Raw genomic sequence first — 26,476 nt, 5'->3', positions numbered from 1 at the left:
AAAAATGGAGAAAGGCAATTCCATTACAAATTTGTAAGAACGTGGAAAAATGGACTTATATACTTGAATACATTACAAATAGCCAAAGGATGTTGAACCAAGGAGGTTACATATGAGCATTTGTAATACAATGTAATACACTCACATGATATGACACAAGGTTACTAATTGAAACCTGAAATTATACTCTTGTAAATGAGTTCATATGAATGGAGAATTATATACGAAGGGTTGTGAGTCGCCCACATCATATCTCCATAAGTAAATCCCTCAAGTATACATGGGAGCAAATTGCTCAGTATAAATTCCAAAGGAAAATGTGTCATGAAGTGTAAAAAATCCCTGAAGGAATCAAATTGCTTGAAGTAAGCCCTCGAAGGATAAAGCATAAATTATGTACTCAATACCAATGAATGGTATAAATTGCCTTAATGAGTACTATCATTATGATATTGTTGTAACATACTAAAATCTCTTGCAAGAAGTTGATGATATTAAATTACAACTCCTGAAGAGTTTATGATATTAAATTGAAACTCCCGAAGAGTCTAGAAAGATTATAAAGTGTTAAGAGAAATATTGTCTCGAAATACAGATCGAACAATACGCCAACACGAATTTTATCCATAATGTTTATGATATTAAAGAATCATATAGATTGAAGATTATGAGTTGAATACTCAAATGATGTCGACACTAAGAATAATCATTTATCTTTGTGAGGGTAAAGATAAATTAATGTTTGGTCTAGAAGTATCAAATCTTAGTGAAGTATATGCTTTATTGTATTTGACACAATACACTGAATGAAATAAAGCTTATCTATTAATATCTCTGAGAAATTACATATATGTGCATACACATGAGTTAAAACAAACAAACAAGATGAATCCTTTACAAAGGTTGCTCATGTGAAGCCTTAGTACTTGGAAGGACCCCAGAAGGAGGAGGCACTGGAGATTGATCATGTGGTGCCCCAGTACTTGGCAAAACACCAGAAGGGGAATGCATCAGTTGCCTTCGAAATCTAGCAACGAACCTCTAGTAATCACTTTGAATCCGACTTTCGGATTCCTGTAGCTGATCGAGCTTTCTTTTCATGCTCGTAGAGTAATTATTTGCAAGCACGTATAACACTCTATTCTCATGCTTGAGCCCTCTGATCTCTTGTTTAAGACTTGCCACCTCAGCTATCAATGATTCAACTTGGCAAGTTTGAGCAAGTAGGCGTTGGCTCATATTGGAAACAGAGCCAGCACACTGAACACTGGGAGCCAAAGAGTCTTGAACGGCTGACTCATCAAACCGTTTTGAAAGGATTCTGTTATCCTTTGGAGTCAGAAGATTCCTAGCTACCACAATAGTAGTTATGTTATTCTTCATCATAGAGTCCCAAATCGTAAAAGGATCGTTTGAAGATAAAAATGACGAGCGTCATATATTATCATGACGCTGCTCGTCTGTATCACTCCTAAGACTCAAATCTAAGTAAATGTTAGATGGGCATGCCATTTTCAGAAATGATAAAGGAAATATGAGGTCAAATAAAATTTTAGAAGTGCAAGAGGGGAAAATTTCTACATGCAACAACTTTCTGAGCATACTCTTGAACACACTTAATGTCTCTATAAAAGAAGAGGCAACAGAGCCACTCTTTTAGAGATCGAAGAGGCACCGCTCTCAGAATTTCAAAAGCCAGATTTTCCTGAATAAAGTTCGTTGGCATTTTTCAAAAGCAATCTCAGTTTTTTTTGGATATCGCGTGCAACTGTAATACCCTGAAAATTTTAAATATATGAATATGTGGAGAAAATCAAAATAAATCGATTTATGATTATGAAGAATTAAATCGAGAATATTATTGAGCTTTTATATGATTTTTCAAGAATTTATAATAATTTGTGTAAGTTTAGTTTTAAATTAAACTAGTTACGAGGTTTAAAGTTTGGACATTAATTATTTAAAATACATAGACCTTTTGAGGTCAAAAATTATATTTTTTAATAGAGCTCGACCTCACGAACGCGTAGGCACAAACCGTTCATGAAACGGAGTTAGAACGAAGAAGTTATTAACGTTTAAAGTTGGGGGCATTTTAGTAAAATAGTTAAGTTCAAGATAACTCCAGATTTTTGAAGAAAAATCTGGAAGGCCACGTGTGTGGTCGAGATTTAAAGACAGAAAATATGGGTGGTGGAGATGGATTATAAAGGGAGAAAGGAGGGAGGAGAAAGAGGAGGGGACATGAGGATGACCAATGGGTGAAGAGAGAAAGAAGGGAAATGAGAGAAGGAGAAATGGAGAGGAACCCGCCGGGTTTCTTGACCCGCGAGCCCGGTTGCAACCCATAGGGTTCTCCAGTGAAATTCATCATTTTTCCGTTGTATTGGGCCGATATAACCCTCTAAATCATCATATATAGCTTCCCTCTACCATCTCCATAGCAAATTTGAGATGATTGGGTTTGGAATTTTGGAAGAAATGAACTCGTGGGTGTCGTATGACCCGTAGTCGAAATCCAGCAAATCGGAAACGTTTTCATTAAATTAACACCACTACTAGACTCTCCATGAACCAAGAAACAAAGCTCATTCATTGGTTGGGGCATCAAAGTTGCTATGGAGTCGAATTGAGGACACCTAAATTCTAGGGTTCCGACGGGTTTTGATAAAATTGGAGCATTTCCAGGCAAAATTGGCATTGGTTGTAGGTATGAAAGTTTCTCTACTCATTAAGATCTTCATTTATGTAATTTTTGAGAATTTTTAGAAATAATTGAATTTTACGGCAAGTCGGGACGGCCGACCGCCACCCAAGGCGGCGCACGGCCAGGGAGTCGATAATTGTGTTTTATGTGAATGTCGTTATTTTAATTATGTTTTTGAGATCAAATTGTTGTGGTTTGAATATTAATATGATTTTGGAGTATGTGAACTACGAAAGGCTTGATCCCACTCCAGGGTACGTAGGCAGTCTAACAGTGTTAGATGCAGCCTTAAATAATCGAGAATTTCACTTTAATTGATAATTATTCTTATTTTGAGACCTTTGGTCAATTGAGAGGAAATGGAAATATCTTGAAGTTATAATTGTGTGGTTGTTCAAATAATAATATTTATGAATCATATTGGAAAGGAGGAAATTTTCTATAAAGTGTAATAAATAAAATTTAGTACAAAAATTTGGCAAAGTAACTGTACGTTCTAATCTTTAATTAACATTGATGGTTTTGTATGTGAATGAGTTATTCAAATAAAGATTTGTGTTTTAAAATTTGCTAAATAAAGTGGAGTTTAGTTTGGGCCTATTAATACTAATAATATTATTTATGGAATTAAAGAATTAATTCGGGGCAGGGCGTTACAACAACTTTGTCAAAGATCTCTGACAAAGTTGAAAACGCGTAAATCTTGTTGTTCTAATTACATCACAGTTGCTGACAAAAGTAAAGGCACATCACCATTACCTGCTATTGAAAAATCTCTATATATGTCAACCTCCGTTCTCTATAACAAGGCAGACCTGCAAGAATATCTAACTCTTCCTCATCTCCGAGAATGCATCTTCAACAAAGCATCTCGAAATACTCAATTTTCTTCATGTCCGAGAATACCTCTTCAAAACAAGTCACACCAGAGTAAAAGTATCTCATATCATCAGGGTCGAAAGCAAGAGTATCTCATATCATGTTTTCTCTATGTCCTTTCCTTTGTCCTTGTTCTTGCTTGCAAAGACAAGGATAAAGAAAGTAATATGTTGGAACCTCCATTCAAACTCCCGGTAAGGAACCTTTGCTTGGAACCTTTGCTTGGTTGCTTACCTTGCATTGCTCTCGAGTACTCATCTTCAACTGTTGATATGATGTTGGCTATTTACACTGAAGCTGCCACACATGGATGAGTCACCAAGAAGTAATGAACCATTCAAATGCAAGGGTTGCATTCCACTCCTGCATCAGTGGACAAATCCTAGAAGAGAATATGCCACACATGCATGGGGGAAAACCAGGGAAAATACCACTTATGCAAGGTGAACATATAAGGCAAGTGAAAATGATACATTGAAGCATGTGGAGACAAGCGCAACAAACACGTGATGATTCATTCCTGACAAAACCGAATATCACTTGCCACGTGAAGCTCCTCATGGTCCAATTTCATTCAAGATCAAGCCTCGAAGGTCCTTGAGGAAATCACTAGTCTGATTCAAGATCAAGTGTCCACCACCCTTGAATTAAATTTAGCTCCAGATAAATGGAGTAAATTAAGACATTTGGAGAAAGTCTAGCAGAATGCCCTCCAACCCAATTCAAGAACAAGCATGTGGAAAGCTAACAACAAGTAAAACATCTCTTTCGGAAACTCTCCTCGCTAAAGGACTGAAGCATAATGATCAATGATTAGCCTAAAGAATTTGAAATCAGGAGGAGATACTCGTTAGGGGGAGCATTCAAAAACAGATCAAGATTTTAACAAGTTAATTGAAGATTTATGTGGGCATCCAAGGGGGAGTGTTGTAAATAGTGGGTATGTATGCCCACATGCATATAGTAAACTTTTCATATGCTTAATAGTGTAATTTGTTTGCTTTCAAAGTATTTGCTTTATAAATAAATCATTACAAGTGTTCAAAAGAAGAAGAGAAAAAAAAGAAAGGAATGAGAGAGGAGAGAATAGAGAGAATAGAGATAAAGTTATCTTTGTATTCCTATTATTCCAAATTATAATGGAAAACATCATTACTGCTCCGAGGACGTACTCCAGTCACACTGACTGTAGAAGAACCTCGTAAATTTTGTGTCTTGTTTATTTATTCCACTGCACACACCGTCGATTTTACAACATTTTTAATTCATTCACATTTTCTTCAAAACACAAACAATTACTAATACACGAATATATCTCTCCTTTTGCTCTCATACATATTCCGAACACAATAAAACCTCACTACACTATAACCGCCAAAGGATGAGTTCTAGCTCTTATCTCCATCTTTACATACATACACTATGATGAGCTGTTGATATATGTGAGTGTCTCTATAGTGGCTCATATTGCATGAAGCGTTGGTCATAATTAGGGATAGGCAACGGCTATGACGGGTATGTAACCGCGATTATTTACTCATAACCGTTTAAACTCTTACCTGCATAATTGTTTATCTGTTGGGTATTTGCATAAACGAGCATACCCATACCCATAACCAGTGGCGAATCCAGAATTTTAAACTCGGGGGTCCCAATAATAAAGGTAAAAAAAATTATAGATAAAAATAACATTTAAAAGTTAAATTATAATACATTTCATTCATGAATCATATGCAAACAACATTACAAGCTATAAAATTCTAATTCAAGCGTATACGATGATGTTTCATAGTCTGAAAATGTTCCATTTGCAAATATGCTCTTTGGCTTGAAAAACCTTTCCATATTTCTTATCTCTACACTACACACGTTAACAAAAAAAAACACAAAAAACATATACCAATTAATCAATAAACAAAATTCCAATAATTAAATGAGTATACAAACATAAAACATATTTATAATCATATCAATAATAGATTATAAACCTCCATCGATAAATAATATAATTTAGTTGAGATTATATTAAAATACCAAAAAAACTTATTTGAATCTTGAACCAAATGGTGGTGGTGTGGATATTTGAAACAAATTGATATATGATATTCGAGTAAAATTAAAATATGAGTTTGGGTGGGATTTTAGGATTTTAGGGTTTCGAGAATTGGGAAATTGAGGATTGGATATTTGGGTGGGATTTTAGGATTTTAGGGTTTCGAGAATTGGGAAATTGAGGATTGGATATGTGAAGATGGGGGGTTGGGAGAAAGGATGAGTAAGGTATGGGGATTCAGGGAAGAGTGACGGGGGTCTTGGGGACTTAAAACAAAAAGGAAGCAAACGACAGCATTCTGCCATTGTCTTTTTTTTTTCTTTTTTTTTTATAATTTTTTTTTAAGTTTTAATCAGTTGGCTAAAACATGCGTTTTGGGCCCAAGGCTGAAAAGGGCAAAAAAAATTTCTTCCTTAGCGCGTTCATCTTCCTCGTGAGGACGCCATTGCTGTAGTTGCACAACCTTCATTCGAGTACGAGGGGTCTTTGAAAAATTTCAAGCAACGATTCAAGGGTCTTTGAGGGGTCCTGGGACCTCCTAAGTCCCTTTGTGGATCCACCACTGCCCATAATTCTTTATAAACGGTTAACCATACTCATAATCGCATATCCATTTAACCATAATTGCGTACCCGTTTACTATTCTATTTACCTGTCTACCTATTTTTTTTACAACTTGAAAATTAAAAAAGAAAATTTTCATCATTTTCTTTTTCTAACAATTAAACACCATTATAAGTACATTTAACATGTATTTTCGTATTAACAACAATATTATTTATGAATATATGTGATGTCTCCCAATTATTTGATGGTCAATCTATTACAGAATCATGCATGGTTGTAGGTTAATATATATATATATATATATATATATGAAATTGTGTGGTTGAGATTAAATCACAGGCCACACAGTTTCATTAAAGTCAAATCCAACGGTTAAGAGGATGTCCCTATTTTTTTACAAAAATATCTCTCTTGTTAAAGGATTCCTACACACACACACACACACACACACATATAGCCCATTTATAACCAGTTATGTCTCGACTCTCGAGATACTAAACTTAGCTAAAAACTAATGTTTATTTTTAATATACATATATTAAAATAAACGGTTAAATGAGTACCTGTTTATAACAGCGGGTAATACCTATAACTATCCATTTAAATTTCACGGGTAAACGATTATACTCATAACCGTTTATTTATCTAAATAGTTACCCATAACCATAACCGTGAGTTTTAAATGAACGGATAACCGCGGTTAATCATACCCTTGGGTATTTTGTCCATCCCTAGTCAATATATATTTTGCCAAATATAATTGTGAGTTGAGATTTTGAGGGGTAGTTTTGTTGGGATGAATCTCATATTGATGAAATGAGTGATTTTGTATGAGTTTATAAATTAGTTAAGTTACTCTCTATATATTTCCAATTAATTTTATAGTGGAACATCAACTTTTTCATTGTATCAGAGCAAGCTCCATGTTATCCTGTTTATGTTGTCCACGTGTTAGGCTTGAAAATTTGTCACACGTGATGAGACGTGTTGAAAGTGAATCACACGTTAATGGGATAAGGACCTTGCATAAAGTTATAAGTAAATTGAGTTACTCCCTATATTGTCAAGTAGTTGTATGATGAAACTTCAACTTTCTTCACGTTCGATGTCTAAGATTGGCTTAATTTGAATACCTCTCAATCCTACTGTTTTTGTGAAGATTAAGAGAATAAATTTTCTTCAGAATTTCTCCATCCTCTAACTTTATTTGAAAAAAAATATACAAGTTGGCGTCCAGACTTTACTTCCTTGAGCAAGCCAAGTTAGACATGAATGTCTTCTCCACGCGTTTTAAACAGCGTTTAGGCATGGATTGTTTGGTTCAAGTCCTCGAAAGGTTGAAGAATAAAATAAGCATGTGATATGAGAAGGGATGCCACCCACTTTATACGCTATGCTACCTACTGACAGGTACGACTATATCACTCTGTGTGTATACATACATATATATCACAGTTAAGAGAGGGAGAGTCAGTGGTTTATACTGTTGAGTGAATGAAATGATACACCAAATTACCAAGAGCGTATCGGAACCGGATCATTTTCATTTTCGTCGTCATGGTTCTCTTAATGCTTTAATGCTGACCGAAATTCGTGTATTCTTTTCAATGATAATGGCGTTCGGTTCTTTATAGGTCTCATTCCAGTTTAGATGTTATTCTCTTCTCCTTGGGTTGATTCCTATTTATATCTAATTAATCTCCTATTTTTATACAATCCTATTCCATCACCATAATAAGCAGCATATATAATGTATGTTAGTGAAGGTGCTTGCTTTTCTTCCCTTAAACAAATATATATTGAGATTATACGAAAACGAATATCAAAACATATATACTTGGTTTTCCTTAGATGAAGTCACCAAGATTCTAGCCGACAATGGTTGGCTTTGTTGTTAAAGTCCTTTTTTGTGCATCGCCTCGTTAAGGTTTGAGTTTCGTTATCAGCAGCTTCATTGGTGCGCGATATGTAAATTCATACATAAATTCATATCGATGACAGTTGGCAGGTGGGTACCACGAAGGTGTAAGTTCTTACGACTCGAGATTGTAGGTATATCTTAACACTGGTGGTGAGAATAACCAATTTCCTTATAAATTTTTCCCAACCAGAAGGTACCAAAATTCTTTTTAGTTTTTTCTTTTTTTTTTCCGTGTTATTTCAGTAATTATTAATAATTATTGCACATTACTAGACCTCATAAATGAGGTTATGTTTTTTTGTTTTCAAGTCTGGGTTGAACACCTTAGTATTATAGTTTTGTGTTATTCCTCTTTACTTGTAAGTGAGAGGTCATAGATTTGATTCACGCCAAAGGCAAATTTGAACTACATAATTACTAGCCAATTGTGAGACTAAGCAATCTAAGCTCATCCCATCTCTTTAATGTAAATAATATCGTTGTTCGGAAAAGAAAAAAAAAAGTCTGTTGAACACAAACTCTTTTCTTAAAGATTGACACGAAAACAACCACAATAAACTAGAGGGCATCCAAGCACAAATATGAACTTCAAAATAAACAAGTAACAGTGTAACATAATCCATTTCGCTTGTTAAGAATTATACTGTAAATTCATTTTTTTAACAAATAATAAAAGTTAATACATAAGAAACATATATTCAAAGAAAATGTCCAGAATATATAATCAATAGCATACACATATAATAGGATACAATAACTTAATTTATTAAATAGTTACTAACGAGTTTGGCGTGTTAATACAAACATGATCTATTTCTAAACGGGTCCATCAGCCTGTCAACATAATTCATTAAGGCTCAAAACACCGAATTTTTCGTGCATGTTAGTGTCATGTTAACCAATCATACATGATTTTCCCAAATCTAACGTAAAGCAACATATAATTGTGGTAAAAGTTCGATACTAGGTGGTGCTTATTACTAGTGAGTTAAATATACAAAGAAAAAGCAAAATAAATATATCAATTTGTCTGACAATACCGATTAGAAAACATTTCTCCGCGTACATCAAGATACGACGGTATTGCCCTATCGATCGTATCGGGGCCAAGCTAGCTGGGTGGGATTATTTTTTAAGCAGCAAAGCATATACAACTTTTCTTTAGCACGAAATTAAGGAAGCCAATTCTTGTATATCATACAAATGCAACAAAAGATTAACACGATGACTTTTTCAAAGTTACTAAATTATAAAAACTTTTAAAATGATGATAAAGTAAAAGTTTAATTAATTAAGTAAATTACACGGCCGAATTAGGGTAGAGAAACGTGACTGAAACCCTATCTGTGGAATAAAACTGATTCGCCACAAGCTTATGTCTCCAAAAGCAATTCTCCTGTGGCCACAATCCTAAGTAAACCATATTATATAGCAAAATTAGAAAATTAGTAGTATATGTATCTATGACTTTGACTTTGGATATATCTGGAGTACTGATCACTTTATGCCGAACTTCTTGAAATGCTCAACAAATTATTTTTAGAGTTAACCATCTATTGGCTACTTTGATTACAAGCTTGCAAAGCAACTACTTAAAAGCAAGGGACAAAATACTATGCATACCAAACTTGGAGGCCCTAAATATATAAAATAATGCACAACAACGTGAGAGTACTGGAGAGTTAATTTCACCTAGTTTTTTTCTTATATTTTATTTAAATATATAAAATAATATATAGTAATTTATAAGTATCACGGAATACCTTGAAGACATTGCGTGACTTCTCATCTTATATGTAATATAAATGTATGGGTAACGTGCACTGGTTAATAATATCTACACATAGTAGACTGTAGAGGTACTCAGGGAGATGATTTTCACTTCACAAAGGATTTGAAGATTACTAATTGGAGGGGTTCAGGGTAGTAACTAATTGGGATGCTTTCTCCAATGAGACTGTATGTTTGGGTTTCAAGATTGGACTTGGGGTCACATGCAACTAAGAAATCCCATATGGCCAAAGTAACTTTTTTGGCAACTTTAAAATGAGATTTTCCAAAATGACAAATATTTCTGCACGGAATTTGGAGAAACCAAAGTTCCACCAAAATAGATGAGACTAATTCAATTGTCCGCTGTGTTGATAGTGAATTCCATAGAGGAGAAGGGAGATCCTTGATGCAGCAGGATATTTGATAAGAGAAATCGAACGAAATCTCAACGCTAGAATCCATTATCAAGTCGTAGAGTTCACTAGAAAATAGAGAGAAAACTCATGTTTATTAAGTAATTGTTGAAATATTACAAACCTAAGTCCAAGATGACCTATTTATAATGTAACTTGACTCTAACATCAAGTATTGTAAATCTCGTCATTCTCTTCGAATCCATCTATTACAAGCCCAAAATTGATATGCCAAATTAAAGTTGTATTAATCCGGATAATTCGAACAGTCCAAAACATTCATTTTCTAATTATGGCAACAACAAATAATCTATTAGCCCTTGAATTTCCAATTCTTCAATCACTTTGGTTGATTAAATGTCACTTCTTCCGTCTAATTTTATTGCATGTAAAATAATCCAATCACTTTGGTAGAAACCTAATTTTCTTCATACTGTAACATTATTATGCCAAAACTTATATCGTGACATGACATGGTGACTAGCGAATAGAACTTGGCCTTGATTCATCACAGCCCATGACCCAGCCCAAACCCGACTCTAAAAACCGTATCCGAACACAATTTCAAACACAATCTAATGGAAACAGAGAAATAAATAACAAGTGATGCATTATATTATGCTTTATTTCTCATTTGTATATTTGCCAAGCAATTATTTTGATGAATGCGTTTATATAATATGAATATATAGCTTTAAATATTAAAGGCAAATAAATAAATAAATAACCATGAATTCTTAATCAATAGACGAGACGAAACACATTCTAATGTGAAAAGACTAATAAAAAAGATTAGGAAAACTAATGAAAAAGGCTTGAAAACTTTGAGTTTTAATGATAAGGACAAAATATAGGGTAAAGTGAATAGTATCAGGATTGATTTTTTAGTGTAAAAATGTGGTTTTTCGTTAAAATGAACAGTACCGAGTGCTTTTCGTTAAAGTTCCCAAAAAGATTTTGAGTTGTGTTCAGGGTTAATGGTTTATTTTAAAAAGGAAAACTAATAAAAAGAGCTTGAAAACGTTGAGTTTTAACGATAAGGACAAAATAAATGGTAAAGTGAATAGTACAAGGTTTGACTTTTTAGTGTAAAAATGTAGTTTTTCGTTAAAGTGAACAGTACCGCAGGTTTTCGTTAAAACTCCTTATTTTAAAAGGATAGTGTCATTCAAACATCAATTCTTACCTTGCATATTTTTATTAATTTTTTATCATTAATCGTCTTCAATTCATTCTATCTGATGGCCAAAAATTAAGAGAGATGTGTGAGAAGTAAAAAATAATCCCTTTTAAAAAACAAGAACAAAATGAGCTATATTTTGTGTTTGGGGTTCACGGTTTCTTTTCTTAGGAAAACTAATGAAAATGACTTGAAAACTTTGAATTTTAACGATCAAGACAAAACAAAGGATAAAATAAATACTATCAGAATTAACTTTTTAACGTAAAAATATAAATTTTCTTTAAAATAAACAGTACCAAAGTTTTTGTTAAAGTTCCCTTTCTTTCTTTAGTCGTGTCCGCACTCTCTACGTAATAACACACCTGCGAAACCTCGTTTAAGTCCTTCGCACCCGTTTTGCAGTTAAGAAAAACCCGCCAACGAACAACGGTAACATCTTCTTCTCCTTTGATCATATACCTATATGCGTAATATAATCAAGCTCATAGATTTTCTTTTCAATTATTGTATTACCATATTATCTTCCTAACACAAAATTAAGAATCTAATTTTTGTCAAAGCCCACACCTTTTACACGAACTGTAATCACTTCAAGTTTATGCATGTTACGTGTTTGACGAAATGCCTAAGTAGTTTTGAATCAACGCTGAATCGTCAAATGAGTATCTAATTTGTTTGAAAGTGATCAAGGAATGGATGTGGCACATTGTAATTTGGAGGGCAATGCCGATGCCGTAGAGTTTTGCCCGCACGATTCATACCGCCATGTTCTGGCAGCTTCAACGTACACGCTGCAAGAGGGTGAACAACCGATCCGAGCTGGAAGTATATCGCTGTTCAACGTTGGTGCTGACTTGGGTCGGCTTGATTTGTTTCAGCGGATTGAAACGGCAGGGATTTTCGATATAAAGTGGAACCCAGTTGGAGACAGCGTGAGTCCTCTTCTTGCTCAAGCCGACGCTGATGGTTACTTGAGAATTCACGGTCTTGAATCCTGCTCAGATGAAGCACAAGGTATGGAATGCTTATGTGTTCCTTGAGTTGTAAGCAATGAAAATATTTTAGCTTTTTCAATATGATCACTGTTATGAAATTTTGGTGCAGGGTTATCTTTGAGGGAGATAACTGATGAAAATATCAGTTCATCCATGTGCCTTTTCCTGGATTGGAACCCTTCAGCCACTTCTATCACCGTGGGGCTTTCGAATGGTTCTGTCGCTATAGCTTCAATTGGGGAATCCCAACTTGAGACACAAGAAACATGGAAAGCGCATGATTTTGAGGTTTGGACAGCTTCGTATGATATCCACCAGCCCCAGTTGGTGTATAGTGGTTCAGATGACTGCAAATTCAAATGCTGGGATTTGCGAGACGGTCCTTCGAAGTTGGCATTTCAGAACACCAAAGCCCATACAATGGGAGTTTGCTGCATAGCCAAAAATCCCTACGATTCGAATTGTGTAGTTACTGGCAGCTATGATGAGTACCTGAGGTTTTGGGATGTAAGATCAATATCAACACCAGTTAATGAAACCTCTGTTTGCTTAGGGGGAGGAGTGTGGAGAATCAAGTTCCATCCTTTTGTGGCCGGTCTCGTCTTGACAGCTTGTATGCACAACGGATTTTCGATAGTCAAGATTAATGAGGATAAAACTGAAGTGATTGAAACGTACAGCAAGCACGAGTCACTTGCATATGGAGCTGACTGGCACAGAGACAAATCGTTCCATGAAGGCAAAAGGAATAGCACTTTAGTTGCTACTTGCTCATTTTATGACCGTCTTCTTCGTTTATGGATGCCGGAAAGTGATTTGCAGGATTCTGTGCTTTGAGTACATCATTTTAGTTGAGCTGGGAACGATCCAATGGCGTCAATTTGACAGATTCTGCATTCGCACATTATTAGGTACGGATTAGTCATGAACCCTATCTTTTTTTGTTTAAGTTAATACGAGACTTCCAAATTCTGGCTATGTTAAGATTAAACAACGAACATGATTACTGCTTTATGATCTAAAGCTAAGACAGGAACCCATGAAACATGGTCTGCTTTTGCTTCTACGATTGTTCTCGGTGGAGTTTGCATTAATCTTTTTATTTTTGTATTAATTGCTTCAAGTTCTAGTTATCTTATGATTGAACAATTAACACTTCACTATTTGCTAAGATTGGACAGCAACCTTGAAACAGGGGGTCCTGCTTTACTGGGATTATTTCCAGTGAAAAGCCACTTTAACTGCGAGCCTTGTGAACTAAACAAATATAGAGAGAAAAACAAACAAAATGAGGAACAATAAACTTCTCAATTCAATACTTAACGATCAGTGATTGTACAGAATTTATGCCTGCTGAAAAATGTTGTTGAACGTTTGGGCCATTTTCCAGGGAACTCTACAGCTACAACAAGCCAAGTGAAGGAAAGATTTTAGGTAAATGTGAAGGTCATGTTTGTGTACAAAAAAAAAGACAATATTCTTTTGTTTTGTCTCCTTTTATTGTTTGTCGCGTTGGTTTATTACACTGCAATGACCGAGGTATACCATACACCAAATCCTTATCCCATCTAACGATCAAAAACCCTAGAGTATAAGATACTTCGAAGCATAATAGACCCCCATTCCAATAATTAAAAATTTAACGGCAAAAAATCTTGAGATATAGAATTTCACATAGCGTAATAGAAAACCTCCAGTTTTCAATAACCAAGTATCTAACGACAAAAAACCCAGTATTTTCATCAGTTTCCTTTCCTCCTAGCACTGTACTGCATGAGAGAGATAATCTTTTTGGGGTGGAGCATCCATGACAATTTTCAAATATATATTTCTATAGCAAGAATTAATGTAATTGTCACACCAGGGTTCACAATCTGACAATAATCTTCCCCAATTTTTGTCTTTGCTATATTGTTTCAATGCATGTATGGCCCAAAAAGTACGACCCCAACAAGACGCAAGTCACTTAATTTCACCCCCTCTTTGTTCATTAAATTCCTTCGTGGTTTACATTTACTCTTGAAAATACCTACGGTCCCCACGCAAACTATTGGCCCCTATCAATGCGATATATTAAATTACTCTTATTTATGGGTGAAAGATTGAACTCGGATGCAAGCAACAAACACATTACTTTGATCAACTGGTGTAAATATTAAATTACTTTTATTTATGGGTGGAGGATTGAATTCGGACGCAAGAAACAAACACACTACTTTGACCAACTAGTTTAAGTACTAAAAACTCATTTGGAAGTACTTTTAAAATGATTGAAAGCGATTTTAGTGAAAATATTTTTTAAACCAATCCTTAGTAAAATTCCAAGTGTATTTTGGAAAAGCACTTTAGTGCTTCATGCAAAAAGCATATATCTGGTTCTTCTTCCAAAAGCGCTTTTATTCATTTTAAAAGTACTTCCAAACAAGTCTTAAATTACTTGATTTACAAATGGAGGATTGACTTCGCATGCAAAAGATATACACACTACTCTGACCAACTGAACTAACCCGCATCCGCTAGAAAAAGGTGGCGTCAAACAACGATGGTCTACAAATTATCACAATTTGGATCTCTCACTGGCTGCAATTGAACAAAGAACGAAAGACGCACAACAATTTGGAACCGGATCCCCTCCGGATCATTTGAAATTGAGCTTATTCATCAAATAATTCGGACCATTGAAATTTGATCAAACGAATACAAATAGGAGATCATTCTAAAAGTTATAGTAATTGTAACTGTTGAATTAAATTTCAATGACCTAGATCCAAATGATCCGGAGGGATCCGGCTCCCACCTATTTGGCTTTATTCAAATGAATGTTTGCATCTTTGAGAATCACATCATGATTTAGATGTAACCATTTTTTTGTTACTTTTCTTTTTTTACCAACCAAATGATTGGTCTTTGTGGAGAACATCATAAATTTGACTCTGCTGTTGCTATTTACTGCAGAAGTAACATGCCCAAACATTTTTCCGTCTCCCTTACAAATTATATGAAGTTATTTGGACTAATGACATTTTTTCTAGGGGTGTGATATCCACACATCTCATTTTACTTCTCACACATTTTTTTAATTTTCGGCCGTTGGATAAGATGAATTGAAGAAGATCAATGGACAAAAATTATCAAGAGGTATGTGAAAAGTAAAATGAGGTGTGGATAGCACATCCCTTTTCCTAACCTGTATTCGGAATTAAAATGCAGAATTTGATTAATTTATTAGTTGCTCTCGAGTGGGAGTATTGAAGCAAATCTGCTCTCCCATGTATCTATATTTTTTGTAGCAGATTAAATAAAATATGAAGCATTAAAATTATAAAGTTCTGAGAAGGAAAACATGGGTCTGCCTCTCTTTTGTCCCTGGAAGCTATCCATGCACGTGGAAATGTTTTTCTTCCCCAAAATTTTAAACAATTAAAACTTGTCAAGCAGTGATTAGGCTCCTAATGCACAGCTTATCATTTAATCAAAATTTAAGCTTCGACAATCTGCAAGTGGTGAATTGCCTTGAAAGATAGGATCTTCTTCAACTTACTGTTTTAAGGTTCAAACTCTTTCATATTTTTTTAGTGCAGCTTAAATTAGTAATATCAATTGTGAAAGAAAAAAAAAAAACTCTAATAGTTTAACTTCACATCTGTTTGTAACTTTGTTCAATCTAGCTTAAAACTTGAGGAGTAATATTAAAGGAGATTAAAAAGATATTAACCACTAGTATGTTACTAATCTTGGTTTAGGAGCTCCCACTTTAAGACTTTATGGCTGACATTTGGACTATTGAGCCCTGCGGTTCATTTATAGCTGATAACAGCAGTGGTGTTTCTTACGGAAAGGGATCCTCCTTTCATCAAATCCACTTAATTCAGGATCTGGACCGTTGAATTTTGATTCAACAGCTACAATTATTATAATTTTTAAACAAACTCTCTGTTTGTAGCCGTTATATCAAAATTCATCGGACGAAGAAGACTAGAGTGGAGGAGAGGAGAGATAGAGGGACAAGACTCTCCGCGGACAAAGGAAGATCAAGAGCTCAAGGATAAACTGTTGCGTAAATACAGTGGCTATATAAGCACTCGTAAACATGAGTTTTCCAAAAGTCCAAGACGAAGAAGAAAGGAAACCTCCCAAAAGAAGCAAGGCAAATTCTCTTTGATTGGTGGAACCTTCATTATAAATGGCCTTACCCAACGGTAACTATAAATTATAAAAGCTTAATTCTATAGGTTTCACTCATACCCGTTTTTTCTTTGTGCACAACTCTGTTTACCATTGTCCATTGATCCCTTTGAGCGTGTTCAATCTAAAAGGCAAAAATAAACAAAGTATGCAGAAGGAGAAAATGGAGTGTGGAAATTAATCACTCTAATTATATAATTTTGACGCTATACTCTAGATATTTTTTTTTTCTTTCAAATTTCTTGTTTCTGGGATGGTGCAGGAAGCCGATAAAATTAGTCTTGCCCAAGTGACTGGACTGGATAGAAACAAATAAATAACTGGTTTATAAATCAAAGGAAGCGCCATTGGAAGCCATCAGAGAACATGCAGAAGCGCCATTTGGCAATTTACCGCCCTATTTTTACTCTTTGTATATGATTAACAATTAACTTGATCGATCTTATGCCATTGCCGGAAAAAAATATGCTTATTTCGCTTTGGTTACGTTCTTCGTTTACTAATGTTCGTTTTGTTATTAGTATGTGTAAGGACAAAATATTGAGACTCACATTCATTCATTGTGCCTACGAGACGACTTCATCAACTACTTTCATAGTTGCCTGAAGATCTATTGCATCTATTGCAGTATTTACACACTTAAGAAAGTGTTGTAATTAATATTTCACACGATGTTATTGTGTAAATCATAAGTATAGATAAGTTAGGAATCTTTCAGGATTTAGAAGATCTTTTTTATTTGACTTTGTATTACTTGGAGAACACAAAATTTTCTCCCTCTTAGACCATCTCCAACATTTGAGTTAAAACCTAAAATTTTTTACCAAGAAAATTTAAGTTTTAACCCGCAAATAGTTTTTTTTTTTGTTCCAACCTTTTTGGGTTAAATTTTTAGCTTGAGATTACTAAAGAATGAATTTAGGATAATTTTTTTTTTCTTAAAGTAACTTTTTTTAAAAAATAAAAAATTATGTAAACTATTCTAATTTAATTTTATGAACATTTTAACCTAAAAATATTTAGATTTCATCAAATATGGAAAAATTACTAAACCGACACTATGAAACTTGGAGAACACTATAAATAAAGGCATTGGAATATCATCACAGAATTTCTTAAGCTTTAAAGCAACTCCACCCTACCAAGTTGCCCAAGCAAACTGAATCTTCACACCGAAATTGAACTGCTAGGCTATTGGTATTAAAATGTTATTATTTTTTTATAATATAATAAAAGATAATTTTAAATTTAAATTTGGATCGGATTTTTAACAAATTTCATCACGCCACATGTGTCACAGCCCGTCCCGGGATTTTTATATCTGGGACGTGAATTGACGTAATTACCCTTGGTGGGCATTAAGGTACGTGTGTGTGTGTGACATTATTTGAATTAATTTTGTAAGTTTTGGGATTAAACTTTTGGAATTTGAATTTTTGTGGTTAGGGATTTGGATGGATGGTGAGGATTGTGTTGGGCCACACAATCACACACACACGCACTCCCTGTCTTCTCTCCCTCTCGTAGCACTCTCTGTCTCTCTCCCTCGACCTCACACACACCCAATGTGTACGGCACACACCCAAACCCTCCAAAAACTCGACGGATCGAGGCAACCAAGGTATGCATCTTCATCCTTTCGACGTTCTGAGTTCATTGGTACTAGTTTTAGGAAGTGAAACCCTCGAAATCACGGGAAACCCGAACCTCCATTTTTGAGTTACTGTTCATGCACACGTAAAATGTCGTGTTTCAGGGAATTCTAAGCTTGTAGTGAGCTTAGTGAAGTCCTAAGGAGGCTCGGAGTACTTCGTTTGAAGGATTTGGACGTCGGGATCACGTGGTTCCATTTTGGCCGAATTTCTTGGGAATTTTCCGGTGAGATTTCTTGATTTTATAGCCTTAAACTAGTCTATCGTGATTCTACATGTTTGGGGCTTCAATTTGATATAAAATACGAAGAAAATGGGTGAAAAACGAAGGAGAACAAGAGGTTTTAAAATTGGCCGGAAAACGGTCGCCGGAAAAACCAGTCCGGCGACCCAAGGAAGAAGAAGGGCGCGTAGGCCCGTGCCACGTGCGGCGCGTGGGGGCGCGTGACACATCAAAAAAATAATCTAAAAATATTTCGACGTTCGTGACGTCGAGTAGATCACTGTGGTATATTTATATACCCAAATTGAGCACCGTATGAGAAAGTTATTACGATTATTGGTTAGGTGCTTTAAATAACGTTTTATAGTTTTCGCATTTAGGTGAAAATGTGAATTGATGATCCGACCGTTGGATCGTCACCAAACTTTGATACGTTGTAATACGTAATATTTGAGGATTATTGGAACTTACGGATTGGGAATCCGAGTTACGGATCTTCCAGAATTGGAGTTGTAAGTTCATAAAATAAAATGTTAACCGTCACTTAGTTTTGGAAATTGACGGAGATCCGACCGTTGGATGGTAATGAAATTTCAGGATGTTGTCCTAGAGATATATTGTGAACCTCTGGAAGTTATGGATTTAAAATATGAGTTGCAGATCTTTCAGATCGAACTGCGTAGTGATGTGTTTTATATAAGTTATATTCTATCGATATGATTTCTGAGGTTGGATTTGATTATTGTTCTAGGCGGCGATCGTCATGACGCCTTGATGTGTTGTGCTAGGGAGTTGTAGGGCGAACTCCAGGTGAGTGGGTAGTTTTGTTTTCGTATTACCTATATACTATTGAGTTTTCCCAGAAATTGAATTTAAATGACAGTATGATTTAAAATGCCATGGATAGATTTATATGAAAAGTATGATTTGAAATGCCATGCATAGAAGTATATGAAAAGCATGAATTGATGTATGATGCATATATATATGGGAATTGGTGCTGTGGACGCACAGGTAAGTATCAGGTGAGTTTTATATTATTCATGTGCATTGTTGATGTGTATATTGTGGATAGCTCATAACCTGCAATCATGGTGTTAGTGCTTATATTATTCACCACACCGCACGCTCGTCTTAGATCCAAGTAGGTGGATGTCGTACAGACCAAGTGAGGGTTCCGACATGCTAGTCGTATAGATTACTAGATGTGATTCCGACTAGTGGGTGACCTTAGATTATGTGCACAGATGATTGATGAGAGAAGCACTAGAGCGTATTATTACACCATCCATGTCGTACAGACTACTTCAGGTAGTTCCGACTTATCTGCAGTGTAGTGCTGTGCAGGTCATCGAGGTGACTCCGGTTGGATTGGATGTTGAGCTATGAAATTAACCGTACAGGACCAACTGCAGGGTCTCCGGTTAATTCAACTTTTCACCTGTTACATTGATGCATCATTTATTTTGTTTTCGAAATTAAAACATGGCATACTTTCGGGTTTTAACGAAAAATTGATGATTCGAGATTTATGAAAAGTATTATGTTATTATACTATTTTCTGAGAAAAGTATACAGGTTTTACAGTGAGGGGTTAGAATTATTTTTGGCGAAATGTTTTTGAAAAGCTTGGTTTTACTGACCCACTCAATGTTGTTTTTCGCCCCTCCAGGTTCTTGATAGCAGAGTTTTGGTGGCCACGAGGAATCCAACGGTATTCTGACAGAATTCACAAAAGTAAGACTCACCCTCGAGGGTTTCCATTTTAATAATTGTATTTTAAAAGCTTCCGAACTGTGTAAATGGTTACGTCACTCTCATGTGACGGCCAGCATGCCCTCCTTCGGGACGGGGTGTGTCAACATGTCAACATCCCAAAGTACAAATTTTGTGGATAGATTTTTAACCAATTTCATAACGCCACATGTCATGATTCTGTAAGAATTTTGTGGATAAATTTCCAATAAGATTTTTAACCATTTTCATCGTACCACGTGTCACTATCTGTTTAGAATCATTGTGGATAGATTTCGATAAGATTTTTAACCAATCACAGGGTGCCACGTGTCAATATCTACAACCTCATCCCTTTTTTTTTCTCTATATAAACTCTACATCTATCCTAAAAGTCACACACCAAAATCAAAATCTTTTAGAATCCTTCTTCATAGTTTATAAATCTTGAGTTCTTAATGGGAGAGTAAGAGCATAAAGAATGTAGAAGGAGAGATGATGAAACAAGAAGCGAGATAGCCTCACAAAGTCGTCCTGTCATGCCAGTTGTAGAGGTAATCTCCAAACCCAGGTGTTCCGCAAACCTCAATTGGAGGGAACAACGAGGTAAGAATCTCTTGGACAATTATTTAATTCCAAACGCAAAGTTCACATGAATCTATTCATAATCTGCCCCCTTTTGTGTTATTTTCTTTTTTCCAGTTGTATTTTCAATTGTTAATTAGCTTTATCAGAGGCACAGTTGCTCTAGTACCATGTAAAGAATAAAATAATTGTGAACAAATTTATTGATTTCGTATGGATATATTACATAGGTGTTTATGTTCTGTATATAAATTGTGCAAAGCTACCATTTCAATGTAGAGGTTTTTGGGTTTGCCTTGGCTGGTTGAGCAGATTGGTGCAGGACATGAGGCATCCTTATTTTAACTAAAATTTTAAACAGTATGTAACAGATGTGTCCCAGTTATATAATCATATGATCATGATTGACATTAGCAGTAATGAATAAAGCAAACAATCAGTAGAACTACAAAGTCTCTACTGTGGCATTAGCAGTAATGAAGGTCCCAAGTGTATACAAATTAGTAGTGGAAGTTTTTTCTATTAGAAACAATAGTGCTTTAAGTGAAAACTAAATAAAATAGAGCAAACAATCAGTAGAACTACAAAGTCTCTACTACACTACAGTAGGAATACATAATTACTTCTATTGGTTGTCCTACATTATACCTATAGGGGGCGTTTGTTGCGCCGGACTATCTCGGACTGGACTAGCTTCAAGGACTAAGCTGGACTGGTTTAAACTAGACTAAGCTGGACTAACTTAGTGAAGCGTTTGGTGCAGTGTTGGACTAAGAAGCTGGATAATAACAAATTCTAATATTATATTATTTAATATATAAATTATTAATATTTTATTATGATTTAGGTGACCGGAGATGACGGGGAGTCTATCGGGAGTGGTTGTTGAGCATGACAAGGACGAGAGAAGATAGTCTTAGCTAGTCCCATGGTTATTGGGGGGTCTCGCTAAGACCTCTTAGTGAAGGGTTTTGTCCATGCTAGTCCCTTTTAGTCTCATTAATGTTAGTCCCAGCATGAAACAAACACAGTGTTAGACTAACGGCTAGTCCAGTCTAGTCCAGTCCCACTTAATGAGGGCAAACAAACGCCCCCATACTAAAACCCCAACGACGTGGTACTGTTCATGGACAGTGCACGGACTAAAATGCCCCTCGATTTGTTTGTTAAGCCAAATTTTTGCCATCTTTTCCACAGTGAAAAGACTGCCTTGCCCTCAGAGGCCACGGGTTGATACTTTCCTGTTTCCTTTTTTTTTTCCATATTGTTGTAGCTATCTACTAAAGCAGTTCCCGTCCACTGTTCATCATGTGAGAGGGCTACTGTTCATCATGTGGATCTTCTTTTAAATTCTGACTCCCTCTTCGATTCCAGCGTTTTTCCCTTACCTAATCCACACCTGGCAGCAAATGGTACCTGCCTTTCCATAAAAAAAATAATTAAAAAACCATACCTGATCCACATCTGGCAGCAATGATGCATGCCTTTCCACCAAAAAATAATTAAAAAACCAAAAATCTGGAACATGCAGAATAAAATGGATAGAAAAGGGGAAAAAGAAAGAGAGAGAGAAACAAAAGCTGAGCATGGATTGTGAGAGAGGGTATCTATCACCAGAAAACAAATAATTAAAAAACACAACATCATGGCATCTGGAACAGTTCCCCACCACTGTTCATCACGTCTTTCCTTTCTTCCGCACATCGTTCCTCGCAATTCCTCTAATTTTTGCCCACGCGTTCATCGCTCTGCACACCTCCTCTTCAATCATCCTGTCCACGCGTCGATCATCGTCGAAGGGCTCTGCTTCGACTCCTTCTCGACTTTTCCTCTAACTCTCCTTCACTTTGCGGTCTTCTCTCATCTCTCACTCTTTCTCATGCTTTCTTTCTCTACCCAAGAAGCCTTCCATCCATTTCGATCTCTCCCACAAACCCTTATGTTGCTAAAGTTTGCCTTCCCTCGCTCTCCGATCTCGATTTCTCTCACTTTCCTGCTGAAAAAGACCAACCTAGTAGAAATTTCTCCAGTTCTCTCTCTCAAAAACTATATATCACAGTGGCCAAACTCCAGAAAAATAAAAATAAATAAATAAATGGAATTCGAAAAGCCATTTGCTTTTCCTTGGATTTGGGTTTTCCTTCGATTTCTACACTGTCCAAAACTAGCGGCGTGGATCAAGCTAGGGTTTTCTCTGAGCCGCGATTGTTGCTCTGTCCTCCGCCGTCCGTCACTGTAAGTCCTTTTTTTTTCCAGAATTTTCAATGCATCGTTTTCTCTTCGTGTCTAACTTTTGTGTGTCTCTGTTATAAAATGTTGACGCCGAAGGTTTGTTGCTGAAAAATTGCGGCTACAAGTTTTTTCAGATTTTCCAATTTCGTTGCAAAAAAAAAAAAAAAAAAACTCCGACGACCAGCGTTTTGTGGTGAGTTTTCCAGTTTTGTCTATGCTCTTTTTTCTAATTTTGGATTTGCAAATGAGTATTCTTTTTTCTTTGTTCCTTCGTGACTTGCATGCTGCTATATAATTTGGTTCTGTTTTTGTTTGTTCTCAAAGTTTGGTGTGTGGGAATCCGTTAGTGCTTCATTTTTGCTTTGTACCAAAAGTTGTTTTCTTCTTTCTTATGGTTGTGAATGTATGTATGTGAACATATAAAACCTTCGTTTGGAGTGAATCGAAAAGCTTACTACGATAAAATTATATTTTGTGGTACTTGAATATTAGCCCATGGTATAATTAGTTTCTACTCAAAGTCTAGAAATCAAAGGACCCCAAATTTGCCAGAAAACGAGTAGAGGTTGGTTGTCCTGCAATCTAACCTCAATAATTATGGTTTTCACTTTATAAATTCTGGATTTTTTTAGTTAATTGTTTGGACTTTGAATTGGCTGATGAGGTTATATTAAGTTTTGAACTTTGATTTTTGTTTTGTGTGATTGCAGAGCAAGGAGAATTGACCCCAGTTAGCTCCAACCTTGCGGTAAACTTTTCTTTTTGTTTAGAGTTATGAGAATTCTTATAGAAAAAATTAGAAAAACTCATATTATAATTTTTGGTTTAAATATGTTTTTAATTTGGTCCACCATGTTATGTTTGTTAACAAGAACCTATAAGAGTCTCAAATTCAGTTTCAAACTCTGACTAAAAATGGAACTTGGTGCCTCCTCAGCCCTCAAAATTTAAGTAACCCCATGATTTTTACATTACTGCGTTCGTTTTCTCTACTAATTATTGTTATATGAATTGTATTCTTCTATTAAAAATGATTAATTACACTGTCCAAAAAAATAAAAAATAAAAAACCTCATGCATTGCAGGTTTGGGATGATAGTTTAAAATCAATATGCTCATTAGCCAGTCTGAGAACCTAATTTGGGAAGTGGGTTTTAAAGTTTCAATAGTTTCGTTATGTGTAATTTTCTTGCTTTGCCTACTAAGAATCTAATAACCAAATGCTTAGTTATTTTCTCCAAATGGTTTTCGATTTGTTGTAGGTAAACGAGGGCTACTCTACTGTTTATGCAGCAGGGGAAGGGAAGGGAAGTAAAAATTATAAGCAAATGCGTATAAGTTACAAGCTTTTAATTAAAAATAGAAATGGAGTGACAACAAACAAAATATAGGTAAAACTGACCACTACATTCTTTCTATTTAAATATAAATCAATTGATTAAGTTTGTGTCTATACAAGTTTAAAATGAAGTTATGTGTTGATTTTAAAAGAACCATGCATTCTGGATTTTTATAGAAGTGTCATGAAAGTTTTATACCAAACTTTTTACAGGGATTAAGTTCATTTAAGTATGGGTCGTTTTGTATTTGAAATCTGAAAGGAGAAACAGAAATTACAAGAAGAAGAGGAAGATTGCGTTCCGATCATGGCCTTCTCTTCCTGCCTCTTATCCAAATCCTGACAAGTTAGTTACTCAACCTTCACTTCTCATCCGTCTCCTTTTTTTTCTTCTGTTTTTTTATATTGTTTGGCTTCTGAGATTTGAGAAAATTAGGACATTTAAAGATTTTGATTTTATTTTAAATTTTCTTAAATTTATTGATTATTAGATGACATAGTTTGTGATATACTGTAATTGATTTGAGTGATTATAATTTTAATTTTTCATGGTTAGAGCGGCATCGCGATGAAATGGGTTTGAATTAACATATTTTGTGCGTTTGAATCCTCAATGAAGTTGTTTACTACAGTAATTGTGTTTGTTTGATAATAGGGATCTTATTGAAAAGCAAGAAGAATTGAATTAGATTATTGCGGGGCTCAGGAAAAACTATGCTTCTTTACAAGAGAAATTTACGAAATAAGAGTTGGATAAGATGGTAAGTAGATGGGTTTGATATTCATTGTGGCTGAATTTAGGTAACTTCTGTACATTATTAAATGTTTGAATATGTCTATCAGGCTGCAATGGAATCTCTCATTATGGAAAGAGAGGCTAGACTTGAAATTGAGCGACGACAAAATTCCCTCTCATATGAGCACAGGAGAGTTCAAAGAGAGCTTTTAAGTGCTACTCAGAAGGTAGGCTCCATGTGCAATTGTTCTTGCTATTTAGGCAATTTCCTGGAACATTGAGTAGAAAAACAAATTAGAATTTTGTTGGTTTTTTCTTTTATGAAGTGTAAGCGTTAATGCATTTCATCCTAATATGCAACTTATATTAGTATCGCATTTTGAAAGGTGAGCATCTCAAGTGAACCAAATTTACCATTTTCCATTTAAATGAATTTTAAGATAACCTCCGGTCCATGTTTGTTTAACAATTTGTTATAATTCATTATATAGTTTTCAAAAAGGTCGTGCATAATTCTTGCTGAACTTGGTTTGGGTTTCTTTTGTTTACGGATGGAGTGAGTTAATCACAGTTCTATCCGGTTAGTCATGTTCCCATTGTTGCATGACTTTTTGAACAGAAAACAAGGTTTATTATTTCAATTTCCACATCTACTTTTGATTTGGTAGATGTTGATTAATCTGTTAGAGTGCTTTGAACTAGCTATGTTTCTAAGGAAGTAAGGAATCTGAAAGGTTAGAGAGAAATGCAATGTGAAGGAATGCTCTGTTCTTCCTCTCTAAGTCTGAGAGTGATGTTTTATATATTTCACACTCAATACACGCACAAAAGCATGTGTACATAACAACTAGCTTTAGTTGGATATCCACAACCAACAATACAATCTCAGCCTTACACTTGTCATAATCTAAGACTAAGTGAATACACAATTAAAACAAGGCTTATTTACTTTAACTCTACTTAACTCACAGCTTATACACTAATACTCCCCTTTAAGCTTTGAGCTGATACAACTCCAAGCTTATCTCTGAGATAGTTGAATCTCTCTTTTGGTAAGGCCTTGGTAAAAATGTCTGCCACTTGTTCTTTGGTTGGACAGTATACCAAATCAACAATTCCCTGCTGCAAAGCATCCTTTATGAAGTGATATCTTCTGTCAATGTGCTTAGTCCTTTGGTGAAACACTGGATTTTTAGTTATTGAAATTGCAGAGGTATTGTCACACTGCAAAGGAGTTGCTTCAGCTTGTAACTCTCCAAAATCTTCAAGAACAAACCTGATCCATATAGCTTGAGATGT

The 26,476-nt window shown here is 35.3% G+C and overlaps 1 protein-coding gene and 2 long non-coding RNA genes across 7 annotated transcripts; all 3 read left to right on the top strand.

The window, feature by feature from the left end:
• Positions 1-11,795: 11,795 nt before the first annotated feature.
• LOC103437698 (uncharacterized) lies at positions 11,796-14,047 on the top strand. 3 transcript variants are annotated; one of them, XR_001790228.3, is made up of 4 exons: positions 11,796-11,925; positions 12,187-12,510; positions 12,601-13,402; positions 13,882-14,047. XR_001790228.3 is itself a non-coding variant. In XM_008376189.4 (3 exons), exons 2-3 carry the CDS (start codon positions 12,189-12,191, stop codon positions 13,326-13,328), a joined length of 1,050 nt encoding a protein of 349 aa, XP_008374411.1. In that variant the 5' UTR covers positions 11,796-11,925; positions 12,187-12,188; the 3' UTR covers positions 13,329-13,557. The 3 variants fall into 3 exon arrangements, 2 of the variants coding, with proteins under 2 accessions (XP_008374411.1, XP_008374412.1); XM_008376189.4 differs by lacking the exon at positions 13,882-14,047 and having other exon boundaries at positions 12,601-13,557; XM_008376190.4 differs by lacking the exon at positions 13,882-14,047 and having other exon boundaries at positions 11,809-11,925; positions 12,179-12,510; positions 12,601-13,557.
• Positions 14,048-18,163: 4,116 nt separating this feature from the next.
• LOC139197120 (uncharacterized) lies at positions 18,164-20,405 on the top strand. The gene is made up of 4 exons (XR_011582245.1): positions 18,164-18,297; positions 18,433-18,554; positions 19,303-19,361; positions 20,224-20,405. It is a non-coding gene; the product is annotated as an uncharacterized lncRNA (long non-coding RNA).
• Positions 20,406-20,418: 13 nt separating this feature from the next.
• On the top strand, positions 20,419-25,562 carry LOC114823644 (uncharacterized). 3 transcript variants are annotated; one of them, XR_011582243.1, is made up of 8 exons: positions 20,419-23,105; positions 23,199-23,295; positions 23,595-23,667; positions 23,813-23,850; positions 24,365-24,493; positions 24,655-24,787; positions 25,097-25,202; positions 25,285-25,562. It is a non-coding gene; the product is annotated as an uncharacterized lncRNA (long non-coding RNA). The 3 variants fall into 3 exon arrangements; XR_011582244.1 differs by lacking the exon at positions 23,595-23,667 and having other exon boundaries at positions 24,704-24,787; XR_003771678.2 differs by lacking the exon at positions 23,595-23,667.
• The last annotated feature ends 914 nt before the right edge of the window (positions 25,563-26,476 follow it).

The sequence above is a fragment of the Malus domestica genome, chromosome 06 (assembly GCF_042453785.1).
Source record: "Malus domestica chromosome 06, GDT2T_hap1".
Classification (NCBI taxonomy): Eukaryota; Viridiplantae; Streptophyta; class Magnoliopsida; order Rosales; family Rosaceae; genus Malus; species Malus domestica.
Note: the sequence above shows the minus strand (reverse complement) of the source record. Positions and strands in the feature narration are given on the sequence as shown.